This window comes from Lepisma saccharinum, chromosome 2 (genome assembly GCF_977018435.1).
Source record: "Lepisma saccharinum chromosome 2, izLepSacc3.1, whole genome shotgun sequence".
In the NCBI taxonomy this organism is placed as follows: Eukaryota; Metazoa; Arthropoda; class Insecta; order Zygentoma; family Lepismatidae; genus Lepisma; species Lepisma saccharinum.
The window spans coordinates 18,176,282-18,189,206 of NC_139230.1; the positions used below are offsets into that span (position 1 = coordinate 18,176,282).

The 12,925-nt window shown below is 39.4% G+C and overlaps 1 protein-coding gene across 10 annotated transcripts in view; it reads right to left on the minus strand.

Moving 5' to 3' along the window:
• The window catches only part of Ssdp (Sequence-specific single-stranded DNA-binding protein), a 294,147-nt gene that overhangs the window by 256,764 nt on the left and 24,458 nt on the right, over positions 1-12,925 (minus strand). For all 10 annotated transcript variants that reach the window (XM_083117122.1, XM_083117123.1, XM_083117116.1 and 7 more), the window contains exon 3: positions 9,085-9,146. In XM_083117122.1, coding sequence (XP_082973248.1) covers positions 9,085-9,146 — 62 coding nt within the window. The remainder of the gene's footprint in view (positions 1-9,084; positions 9,147-12,925) is intronic.

Consider the following 12,925-nt stretch of genomic DNA (forward strand, 5'->3'; position numbering starts at 1 on the left):
ATTGATTTTCTAGACCGTCCCCCACACCGCTGCCAGATTCCCAGAACACCCTCAAAATTCGCTCTTCACCACCTTTCCCCGTTTGCATTGCCATCCTCTGCAGCACATGCAGTTCACCAACCTGGCAGGATTCCTGATGAAACGGGCGAAATTAAAATACAGGTCCACGCTACGAAATTATTAACAGATAAAAAATATATAAAAATCCCAGGACTATTTCAGTATCTATGCTATTCGCCGATACTGAAGAATCTATTTAAAAACACAGTTACTCGCAATCCAAGGGAGTTCGACCTGCGATTACGATACAAAGTAGGGCCTCCCCGATGATGTAGTGTAACGCCATCACCTTGTAAGGTCCCAGGTTCGATACCCGGAAGAGGCAAGTTGCACAGTGGTTTGATTCCTACTATAAACTGTAAGCCCAGTGCTGATAAACCTATCGGAGCATAAAAGTGAACCTAAAATAAAAGTGATCTTTGTGTTCACGTTTGGGGAAATTGGGACTTGGCTAACCGCGAAGATGGGGTTGAGTGATGATATGAAGAAGATACACTAACAAAGAACACACATGTCCAGGTCGGGATTCGAACCCGGCATCACTGGCGTAGTGGCGCGATGTGCTAACCCCTCAAGTGGGATCCGAACCATGCCTCCACAGGGTATCGAATCCGGGACTGAAGAAAGTTGGACGATTCCAGGCAGTAGCCTCTATGTTGTCTCAGATGGAGAAAAAGCACATCTGAAATATTCCATCTGTTCATGAGGAGCATTAAAACACACAAGGTGTATGTAATTTAAAAATAGGCATTTTCGAAGTTTAAAAAAAGGTCCACACGGCAAAGCTAGCATGTAAAATAGGGAAGATGTGAAGGTAGAGCCCAACACTTTCACAATCTCTGCCAATTATGGATGTGATGTGATCATCTGCACGCTCCGGCCGCATCTACCCCGCCCAGTACAGGTACCTATTTATTAGAGGCTGGATGAACTCCACAGCCACTCCATGCATGGACAAATGAAAAATTTCCACCTGAAATCTCCTGACCAGGGAATCGAACCCGGGTGTGTGTGTGTGGCAGTCAGGTGTCCTACCGACTACACCACCGCGGTTTTCATTCTGTAACCGTGTGTAAGTATAAAATAAGTTGTTTTTTTTTAGAAACTAAAAAAAAAAACAACTTGAGAGTATATTTTCTCAAAGGTGTTCCCTTAGTTGTAGTTCACCTATTGAAAATTCTTAGTGTGTGTTACTTGTTGATGCCAGAGACAAAGATTTAGACATTCTACTTGCTCCTAGACAAAACTATCTTTCGCACTCCACTACATATATTTATAGCTGCCTCAGGGCCCGAGACGTCAACGGGTCACGTCATATCGATTGCTGGCTAAAAATGACCGGTTGGTGGATTTGGACATTTCGCATTTCTTTGAGCATATTTCATGTGAGGCATCATACATGCGTCCATGTCTTTCTCTACCCGTTTTCGATCCACATGTTCATAAGACACTCCAATTGACTTTCCTTTTTACCAGTTTCCATAGGCAAGATTATTTTTCTAAACTTCCAGTCCGATCAGATTTAATATCCCGGATATATGGTAAAGTCACAGTAACTTCTGAATTGTAACGAATCCATTGACTTTCAATGCTATCACTAAAACCATAACTATCCATGCAGAAGAACATGAATTGTCGCAGAAGCATACATTTCCCCCCTGTCCGGCCTGATTAGTACTCTAAAATTAAATCCGCTTTCAAATGCAGGTATTTTGACCTGCTTGCAGTGTTGATTGCACTTGCATACTAGTTTTTAAAGAATAGGCGCCATCAGCAAAAACACATTCTTTGTTACAAAACATACTTATTGAATTGTTGTTTAAAGTCCAAATTATGCACAGAAAGGCTAATCGGGATTGGACCTAGAGTTAAAAGTGGGATTCGAATCACCGTGCCATGTGCTTCCACCGTGTATCGAACCCGGGACCCCTTGCTTACAAGGCGACGACGTTACCACAACGCCATCGGAGAGGCCTCTACAAAGCATGCTATATCCATCCGGTTACACTAGGTGGATGTACAGTATCCAGTCTCTTGTCAGTTTTACGTTCTAACGACGTCGAAAAATGAAACAAATTTGTAATTGATCGATTGAATTAGGTTATTTTACATGGCATTTCTGACACTTTGGCTAATCGCGACGACTAATTTTTGAAGTGGCGACTAACAACCAATCAGGTTGCCATTTTTGGCGACTACAGAATCCTGATTTTTCATTAACAAGACAAATTTTCCACGTTTCTTAAATCTTCTTCATGCAGGAAAATTAAAGTATTGTATATTTACATGTTCGGCTAATGGTGTCAGACCAAAAGGTTTCGCTTTACAAGAAACCTCGCAAAACCAAAATAATGTTATAAATAAATATACGTAGGTTGTACTGATTATATTACTTGTCTTGTAACACTAAAAAAAAGTATAGAATCTCTCACAAATCAATCGCACTTACTAAGTTGATAGCCCTGGCGTCTAAATTTAGATTGTCTAAATCTTCGAAAGAAGCAGCATTTAAAAGAAAAAAGGAATCAGAGTTCAGTAAAAACTTCTGTCAAATGAGGTCCATGCCAATATAAATAAAGAAAAAAAATATGTACATGTAATTTCTATACAAGTGGAAATTCAGATAAAAGCATCTTTCTTCAACAGTCCTCCTCCGTGACCATGCGGTTTCAGGCGTTGTGCTTTGGACTCCGACTGGGGACAGCATGGGTTCGAGTCCGCCTGGGTTCAGTACCTGGGTTCTCGGCCTGTGGATAGAACCGGTGGCAACCCACAATCGTGAAGAAATTTGGGAGCTACGAGTGAGTAGCGAAACCCGATCTCGGAAATCTCCTATAACGGCTGAGGGTTCGACGTGCTGCCCCACGTCACCCCATTACCGGTTGAAGATCTCTACACCTCTAGGTAGGATTGTGGGAGGGAGACTGGCAGTAGGGAGATAGGCCAAGGCCCTTCGAGAGCTGTCGCGCCATGGGTTATCATCATCATCATTCTTTAACAAATACAACCGGCCTGTGTGGCGGAGTGGTTAGAACATCACGCTGCGACGCCAGGGATCCCGAGTTCGAATCGCTGCCTGGGCATCGGTGTTCTTTGTGAGTGTCCCTTCATCAATTTCATCATTATCATCACTCATTCTCATGTTCGGGATTAGCCAAAAGTAGCAGCAGAAATGCCAAGTGAAATAAACCAAATCAATCAATTCAACAAAAAAGTAGAATGTGTGATTTGTATAATACGCTTACAATTAACAACCAGACCTTAGATTTCTAATTGCCATTAAAACTTTATAAAAATACTTCATCTGTTTGTATGGTGAAAGACAAGTGAAAGACCGCAATTGGTTAATCTGATTATTTGTGTTTATGTAAATTATTACTTGTATTATCGGTTTTTGTACGCATGCTAATTATATTGATTCTGTTAGTGTTTTTTGTGCATAAAAAATTTATATATATATATTTATCTGCCACCTCTGTTGAGGGCGGTAATCAAAACAGGAAACCCTACGACGCCAGGCGTCTCGGGTTCGATTCCCGGTTTGGGCATGAGTGTTCTTTGCGAGTGTCCCTTCATCAATTTCGTCCTTATCACTTATCCTCATCGTCGCGATTAGTCAAAACTGGAAGAAAAGAGACGCTAAATAACAAAAATTAAAATACAGCAACCACAAAAAGTTCTAAACATTCTTTATTATGCGTTTGTTCTGCACACAAGAGAATATCATGTTAACAAAACCCTGACTTTCGATATCTGATATATAGATTATCCACTACGTTTAGGACAATCACATTTTAGTGAATTTGTCTGACGAGTTTAAAAGCGCAATAATTGCGTGTATGTTGTTATCATTATTCATTACTTCATTAAGTTACGTGCATGTTTGTTTACGTGCAAGCCTATAATTGGAGAAAGGTTATCTGTTCAAGGTTTTGAAGTAGTGCAAATAAATAAATCTGTCATCTTCAGAATGTAATTGTGTCACGAACAGTAAGTATAATGTGCATCACCTCAGTTTCACATTATTTCCAATTCAATGGTTGACAGTCGATACAGGCGTGGTACTTCCAACTGACATTTGCGTAGGCGATACTCTCATTGCACGTGATTTGAGTTTTGACATGAACACGGATGATGACAGCGAATGTTACGTGTAAGTGACAACCGGACATACTAAACACCGCAAAATTCCCCCATTACTCTCACACGGTCGACATAAGTGTCGACCTACCGAATAAAGCATACTGCCTTCACTATAAATGTCAAGATACAGTATATTTTCCTGTTTTACTTTGCCGTTATGTTTCTTCATCAAATTCCTACATGAAACTGAAGAAGGTACACTATAAGTTCCCATGTCGGGATCGAACCCAAAACATTCGTTGGCGATGCGGTAAGTCTGCGGTAAGTCAAGCAATCAACGACCAGACGTCGAGGTATCGTGATAGTGAACAATCCGAGGTTCGAAACCTGTAAAAGGTTTTTTTATCAATTCACCATTTATACTCATCGTCCTGATTGATCTGAAGAAGTAGATTCATGCAAGTTAACAATTATCTACAAAACTCTCGAGAACACCGGAGGTAAAATAAATATGATCAAACCCTGCACATTGCAGCTATGTGCAAGTTCATATTTTTCCACATTGTACCATAAATGCTAATTTCTCCTTGCAGCGATGGTATACGATCATCCATATCGTTCCCCATGGGCGTAACCATCACATAAAAACAGCGTTCAGGGCTGCCGTAGTGGTAACGTCGTTGAATTGTAATCAAGGGGTCCCGTCCCGGGTTCGATACCCAGAGGAGGCACATTGTACAGTGCTTCGGATTGCACTTTAAAATGTAGGTGCAGTCCCGATTAGCCTATCTATGCATAAAGTGGACTTAAAATAATAAAAACAGCGTCCAGGATTATTTGTATTTGGTAAATAGCTCGTTACATTTGCATAAAAAAGTACGAAATATGAAAACATTACAAAATATAGCACTCTTTTGGGTTGTCTCAATAACAACGAGTAGACCCATTTCTAAGCTTTCTGACACATTTCCTGTGAATAGGAAGGCTAGGCACCTGGTATAAAAAACCACCTACATCATGAGTGAGTGCCTGATCCAGTTGTAAGGATGTGATCACACTTCGATGTAAGTACGTTTTCAGAAACAATATCGCCAAACCAAAAACTCGTCTTATCTACGTATGATCCAAGTCGCTAGATTGAAAAGTATGCGAGGCGAACTCTATTTCATATAAAAATGGAGCAAGTGCTCACTTCTTGGGCACTTGTCAGGCAGGTACCCTTCTCATGAGAACCCAGCAATTAACCTACCCAATATCCAGGGTGTCGCAACCCACCAACTTTCACAGCGTGTCGAGTTCTTGACTTTTCTTCATAATGTCAAGGCCTAGTATTAGACATTGCAGGTCCTCGAAAAATGGTATTTTCTATCTTGTTTGTATGCAATCACGTGGCACAGATTCAAAGATGTCACAGACATTTATTTCTTCTGGTAGATAACTAGAGATTCCGGATTTTGTCCTAAATGCCAATTCTGCTCCCGTAAGCAGACTCGTAGGCTGCTAGTAACAGAAGCATGTTTCAGGTTTAATTTTGTTTATTTTACTTCGCTTTGCTGCCACTCTTGCAATCTAGGGTGGGTGCACTACACGGAACTCAGGTTTGACAACTGGATAGTTGTGGAATAGCCTTCCAAGCTTTCGGGGGGCTAGCGTCACCCTCATCTTCACGGAAGGAGTGTGCTTAAACACTTCCGAGAAGAGCAAATGTCATCAAAGAATACTGCGTCATCAAGAAGAAACCAGAATCACAAGAGGTAGACGGGAGCCTGAACTGGATCTGGGCTGCTGGCAATAATTTACTGAGAAGGCAGACATGTCAACACGACAGCCACCTACATCAAGAACTTTGGAATTAGTTTTATTTTTGTGTCACGTTATTTTACGTCCCTTTCTTGCCACTTTTGTCCAATAGCGACGATAAGGACGAGTGTTAATGTGAAGTCGATGAAGGGGCACTCAAAGAACACTCATACCTAGGCTGGGATTCGAACCCAGTACCCCTGGATCGTAGCGCGCTGTGATAAAACACTTCGCCACGGAGGTCGGCACCTAGACCGAAGTGACACGGCAGTAGCACGTGTCGCTTCGGTTCGTCGATTGCCATGCGCAGTGGACACTTTTTTTTTTCCTTGTTACCTCGCCCTGAAAGCTCCCTTACAACTGAACTACAAATCATTTAGGGAGCTTTCAGACCGAAGCGACACGCGAGTCACTTGGAAACGAATCTTCAGAAATAAATGTAACATTTCGTATCAAAATGACACGAATGGATTTATTCTCAATTGTGCGTCCATCATGTCGCCTCAGTACGTTCGCCTTGAATGCTTCCTTATGTCCTTATGAACTGAAACTCTTCAGTGTGAAACCTGTATCGTTGCACTTCACCCATGATAAAAATAACATTGCCCCAGGAAAGTTCGGCATTCTATCCCAACTTCACCTAGTCAATATCCAGAGAAAATCTGTTCATAATACGTCATTCCGAAAGTTTCATGACGTTATTTTCAAGTTTTATCCAAAGGTTTTCACACTCCAGAGGGTTTCACACTCCAGAGGGTAACTCTTACTCTCAATGCAGTAGTGGTAAGACTGCACCCTTGTAATCAAGGAGTCCCCGGTGAAGGCACATTGCACAGTGTGGTTCTCCATTCTAAACTTGCAGCATAGAAAAAGTTCAAGAAGCACATTATGAAGGCTGTTTGCCTTAATGTCCTCTCACAACGTGTAAACGTACCTCTGCTAGATTTCTGAATGTAATGTTCATCTAGAAAGAACGACGGTTGCCAATTAAATCCAGTTCTTACATAATTTAAAATTTCATTAAGAAAGCAGGCTTTTACTAACCTCCACTTCATCTTTAAACACAAATTATTGGTAATACTACAATGCTTTAACATCAATTAAAAGACCAAACTCAAGATTCCCCCCTCCCAATAAAAGCCCACACTGCCACCTTAGTTGATGGCCATGTTGCATGATCGACACGATCTTGACACCAAAGTTTATTGGTTAAGTCTAGCCTAGGCATGGGTACTCCTTTGCTGGGTGTCCCTTCGGTAATTTTACGTAATCACCATTTCATCAGTCTTGGCGATTAGCCAAAAGTGGCAGAAAAGAGACGTAAAATATATATACAATTAAAAAACCACATTCATTCCTAGGACCCTTTTACCAAGAGGAAAAGGCATGAGATTCGAGTAAATGAAGCATAATCTTTTTCGAAAATTTTGATTGGGAAGTAACAATAAGAGCAATTATATGTTCAGTGCTTCGTCCATCTCATCTTGTCACTATTCATCTCCATCGTCGCAATTAGCCAAGAGTGGCATAAAAGAGAGTAAAATAAACTAAATCACAAATCTCAACGTCCTGTACATACGTAAAATCATTGTCACACAGGCAGATACGTCTATCTTGGAGACTTCAAGATTGTGAGACTTGAATCAAACAAATCCTCAAGAGTTACTGTGAGCAAGTCACTCAACAACAGAAGACTCTTTGTACTATCGAAACAATTAATAGACAAACAAAGATGACATGTTATGCATATAAACGATTTGACTGGGATAATAAAACAAACCAAGGGGACTGAAATCTCCCACCCCCTCGGTTTTAAGTTTCTTCCCAACAGCACTATTTTAAGGATGTACAGTCACGAGCAAAAAAAGTACACGAATGTAGTTTTCATTTGCCCTTGGCTGTGCCTCTTAACGGGTGAATAATGAGTGCAGTGAAACACAGAAACGTTCCTTCTCGACGTAATTAAAAACGTTAAACAATACCAACTTGAAAGAATCTATTAAATCAATGTATTCACTCGAATTGCTACACTTGCCAACACAGTTTAATGATACCAGTTACAACTCTACAATGATCTGCAATTTGAACATTTTTCTTCCTGTTAAAGAAGGTGAGCAAACCTTGATAACCCACTAAGGCAGGTGAGCTTATCAAGATATTCCACACATCCTATATGCTTAGTGGAAATATACAACTACGAGATAGAGAAATTGACTTAAAACAGTGTTGCCAAGTTCAGTGTTATATTTGGTTCAAATACCGATGAATACGAATTCAAGTTATGACTTTTCTCAAAATAATTACTACACGACCAAACACAACTGCACATCAGGTAGCAAATATATTGTACAATAACCTGTTTAACACAAAAATTACCAAAAGATCCTAGTAAAAACGAAACAATGTACAACGTGCAACATCTTTACAATGTCATGCATCTAACTATACCAGATGCGCAAAACAAGACAAAACGCCCACTTGATTACGAACCAGGATTACAATACCGAATATTCATGTCGATTCAAAATCCTACACAGCGTATTTCTTTCGAACTATACGATAGTGATAAAGCTATTTATCATTCCCAACATTAATCCCCAACATATATGTACACAAATTCACAGGGATGCCATAACAAGCACTAGTTTAATCATGCATATTATTACTAAAGGCATTGCTGAGGTCAAAATTTTGAACAAATATACTACTGAATTATGAATCTGAACAATTACTTCTCATAAGGGTAAGTAAAGGTTTCTTTTTGCAATTATACGATCGCGACAAATAAACTAAACTCACAAAACATATTTTACGATAATACAATTACTATATCTTCACATATTTGATGATCATGAACAGCTAAATCACACACAAAAGGAACTTGATCGATACAGTTTCTGGTCCAATAGATGTTATCCTGAAACTGCATCAAGCTGAAGCTTCTAACAATACTTTTAGCTTAGCAGTGCCAAGTTCCACGTCATACAAAACTAGTTTATATACTATTTTGAAATATCGTAAAAAGTTCATCCCTAATACTGCTTTACGAATGGATCTCCAGCAATGTCCTTACATGCATCTCTACAGAAGTAATTTCCCACCCCCCACCCCTTCAGAAGACCCAACAAATTCTTTACTTACCACCACCATGAATGTAGAAACCCCGGCGGCTCTCCTAACGTTATATTTTTCTCCCATCTTATCTGCAAATAAACAAAAAAACATTACACTTTTAAAACTCCACAAACGTAACGTCCATAAAAAAAATACACATCCCAACAATTTTCCCTGTACTACAAAAATATGTGCACACAGAGGGGTCAGGGCAAGATGAAAAATTGTGAAAAACTAAAAACTTTAAAAATTACATGCGCACAAAATTCGCCAACATATGGAAGCTACCAACAGCATGTGCAGTTCGGCACCGTTTCCTTCCAGTGCCTACGTACCGGTCGCCAAATTTACTTCCCTCTAAAATCTACCAATGGCTGGTTGAATGTTGTCCCCTCATCCTACGCAAAACCTCGTATTGATTTTTGCACGGGATTTCACCGACTTTGAAACCACTGTTAGAAAGTTAAGTAATGATAAAGCACACTGCGTACATAGAATTCGCTTCTTGCGTCGTTTTCAAAATACACGTTCCCAACCGTGCAATTCACACAATATATTATAAAAATAAACTTCTTTCTCGACGTCGACTTCGGAAGTTAGGGATTGTTATGCACGGGAAACTCAACAAATGCAAAAATAAGGATGTCGGCATGGCACGTTGCAGGATCTTACGTGCTAACATTGAGAGATCCCGTATGCTGAAGCTACTTCGTTTTCCACGGGTCTTCTCTCTCGTCCCGCTCCCCGTACGCGGTTACCCTGTTCGTTCTTCATTACACAACTTGGCAACGCTGGGCTATAAAGTGAGCTCAGGCGGCAACACGATTTTTCTCCTGCAACGAAGGGATGGAATGCTTGCTTCAGCTGAACCTGAGTGCAGCTTCCCCCCTACCAGAGCCTCACAGAACGTGAAAACACAAGAGTAACCAGTTTTTCACAAATAAAATACAACCTTAACTATTCTTTGGTTATTTTTAGGGCTAAGCCGATACAACTTTGAACAGATAACATTCCTTGATAATTGTAATAATTAAACGTTGTTCACAATACTGATCAATATTAGTGTGTAGGTATCCTACTCCAATTATCTGCATCGATATATAACAAAAAAATTGCATTAAAACATTCAAGAATTACATCAGAATATTAATATACATGTTACGTAAACAAAACATTCAGTTTATCACGCAAAATTGGTGCACAATAAAAAGAAAGTTCGAATTTTTGCATAATTTGCAGGATAATTAGACAAAGAGAAAGTGTCGCGCGACGTATTTGCTGACACCTCGAAAAACCAAAATGTCGGAAAAGTAGCGACTGGTATCGGCAAATCAATTCCTACCAATATCGTAACATCGGCTAATTCCTAGTTGTTTTTATTTTATTTATTTATTTAACAAAGGATTCCAAATACATCACTTGCCATTTTACATTGGATAATAACAAATAGCAAAGAATAGCAACATAAAACTAAAATTACATGCGATAAATTGAAATGTCATTCTTGTGACATTATTCTGGGCAAGTACGACCCAAGTTATTTTAAAACAGCGAAAAACACTTTTCAAAAACAGCTGACGGCTTGTCCAAAGGTGAAAATAACAGATCACGTAAGCTAGATAACCAATCCTTCTACAGCCGCAATGCATCGAGTTTTCCCACGTACCCACACACCAGATTAGGTTTCCAGCCATGAAACGGACCGCACCACGCTTCGGCCGCCCCGCGAAAGCAAGAAGGAAGTGTGCACAACGACACGCCGTGAAAGGCTAGAACGTGCCATACAGCTGATAGGAGGTAGCCGAGCTGGAGTTGGTTGCCCTTTAAAACCATCAAACGCTACGTGCGCCCATTCAGAATCGCACTTGGCTTTGTTTTATTTAAAAGCCCTCTTTATGTGCCTACACTAATTGGAGCTGAAAGGCATTCGATCAGTCCCAGGAAAAACTAACCTCTTTATTACAAGGTACATTACACGACAATGGAGGCCTGAAATTATGTCGGGTCAGAAAAAAACCGCGCATCAAGTGTGCTAGTAGGCACGTTTACAGAACTATATTACGGGAGGGGTCCGAACAAGTATTTCAGATGTAATATATATATATATATATATATATATATATATATATATATATATATATATATATATAAGGTTAATAAAATGAATATTAACCCTAGGTTACTCGCACCGTAAGAGAAACTAACTAACCTGGGGGGGGGGGGGCTCACAGGCCCACGCCTTTTTTTCACTAAAATTCAAGAAATTATTTTCTTATTGAATCACTGCTTCCTCTCTTGATTATATGTGTACAGTTATTTACTAATTATAATAATTACAAAAAAAAATACCACCATTAATAAAAAATAAAAACACATTATTGCATGAGTGTCACACATAGTATATTTTACCATTCGCCACAACTCACAAAAACAATAATATTTTTATTACTTTTTTTGTTTATAATATAGAGGGGCAGTTGTTTAATAATTATAATAATTACAAAAATTACCATCATTGTCAACCAATTGTACACTGTCACAGGCACAAGTGTCTGGAATAACACATTAAAAGATGGCGCTTGATAGGACCACCATGTGAATTTTGCCTCCTATTTACATTGCATTTTTGTTTTAATTAACAAAAGTTTACGGAAATATTAAGAATACATAAGGGAACAATGTAATATATTTTCAAACTTGTATAAAAATTTTCACAGTTGAAAAACCGGGTATACCGGGTAAGCTAGGGTATAACCTCGGCTGGACCTTTGGCCGACGCGGAGGCAATTTATTTTCCTTTTAATTTTCCTCTCTCTTTTCAAAAACCGCTATGATATTACAAAATAAAAAAAAATGTATAGTTAACAAAATTTGTGTAAAACCAGCTGTCCTACAAAAAAAAAATTGTCAAAAAGAAAAATATTTATTGAATGCTGAAAGGTTGTTAGATCCAGCTGACGAAAATTAGTCACGGATCATAATTTCTATGCCCTATTAGTGGTACGCATAAATTTCCCCGAGTCACTGCCAATACAAAAACAATATAATCAGAATCCAACCCTTACCTTTTTGTATAAGATTTGCGAAAATAAATTAAATTAATTCAACAGTAAACAAGTATTTTGCTTATTTCATATGGACTTCGTTAATTTTTTTGGGGGGGGGGAGTCCGAACCCTCTCTAAACACGCCCTCGAGTGCTAGAAATGTGTCCAATCGATCAGAGGAAAAAAGAGCAAACCTATACTTTCTACGCTGTAAGAAGAAAGTCAATGTAAACAAATACACGCGGCTTCCGTCCTATTGGTTGTTCAAATGGCAACCGTGCAGTAATGTTTCGCGTAGGAATATAGTGCACGTGATACAGCCACACCACTGACCGTAGCTGCTATATTGAATGTTGTGGGACGTTACATTATGAGCTGTACACCTACGACCAACATATTCATGGGCAAAATAACATCAGAATTAGCGCATGGGAAAGGAACTATTTCAAAAAGTGACACGGTTTTGTTTACATTAACTTCGTGCTAGCAGAACATGGAGAATAGTTACGAACGTATTAATTAAATATGATTAGGGGTAAAGGTGTATACCACCAATATAATTCATACATACTATAATGGAATACGTGAGCTGGAACTATGCAATACTTGGAGCATGAGAAAAAAATGACATGGCACCTCAAGTCACTGTTGGTATGATGTAATTGTATTGCTTAATCTGGCATAATGTGCCCCGTGGCGGAGTGGTTAGCACATCGTGCTACGACGCCAGGGGTCCCGGGTTCGAATCCCGGCTAGGACTTCATGTTTGTGTTGTCCATAAAATCAGAAAAACTGAGAATAAAAGATGTACGAATGTCGAGA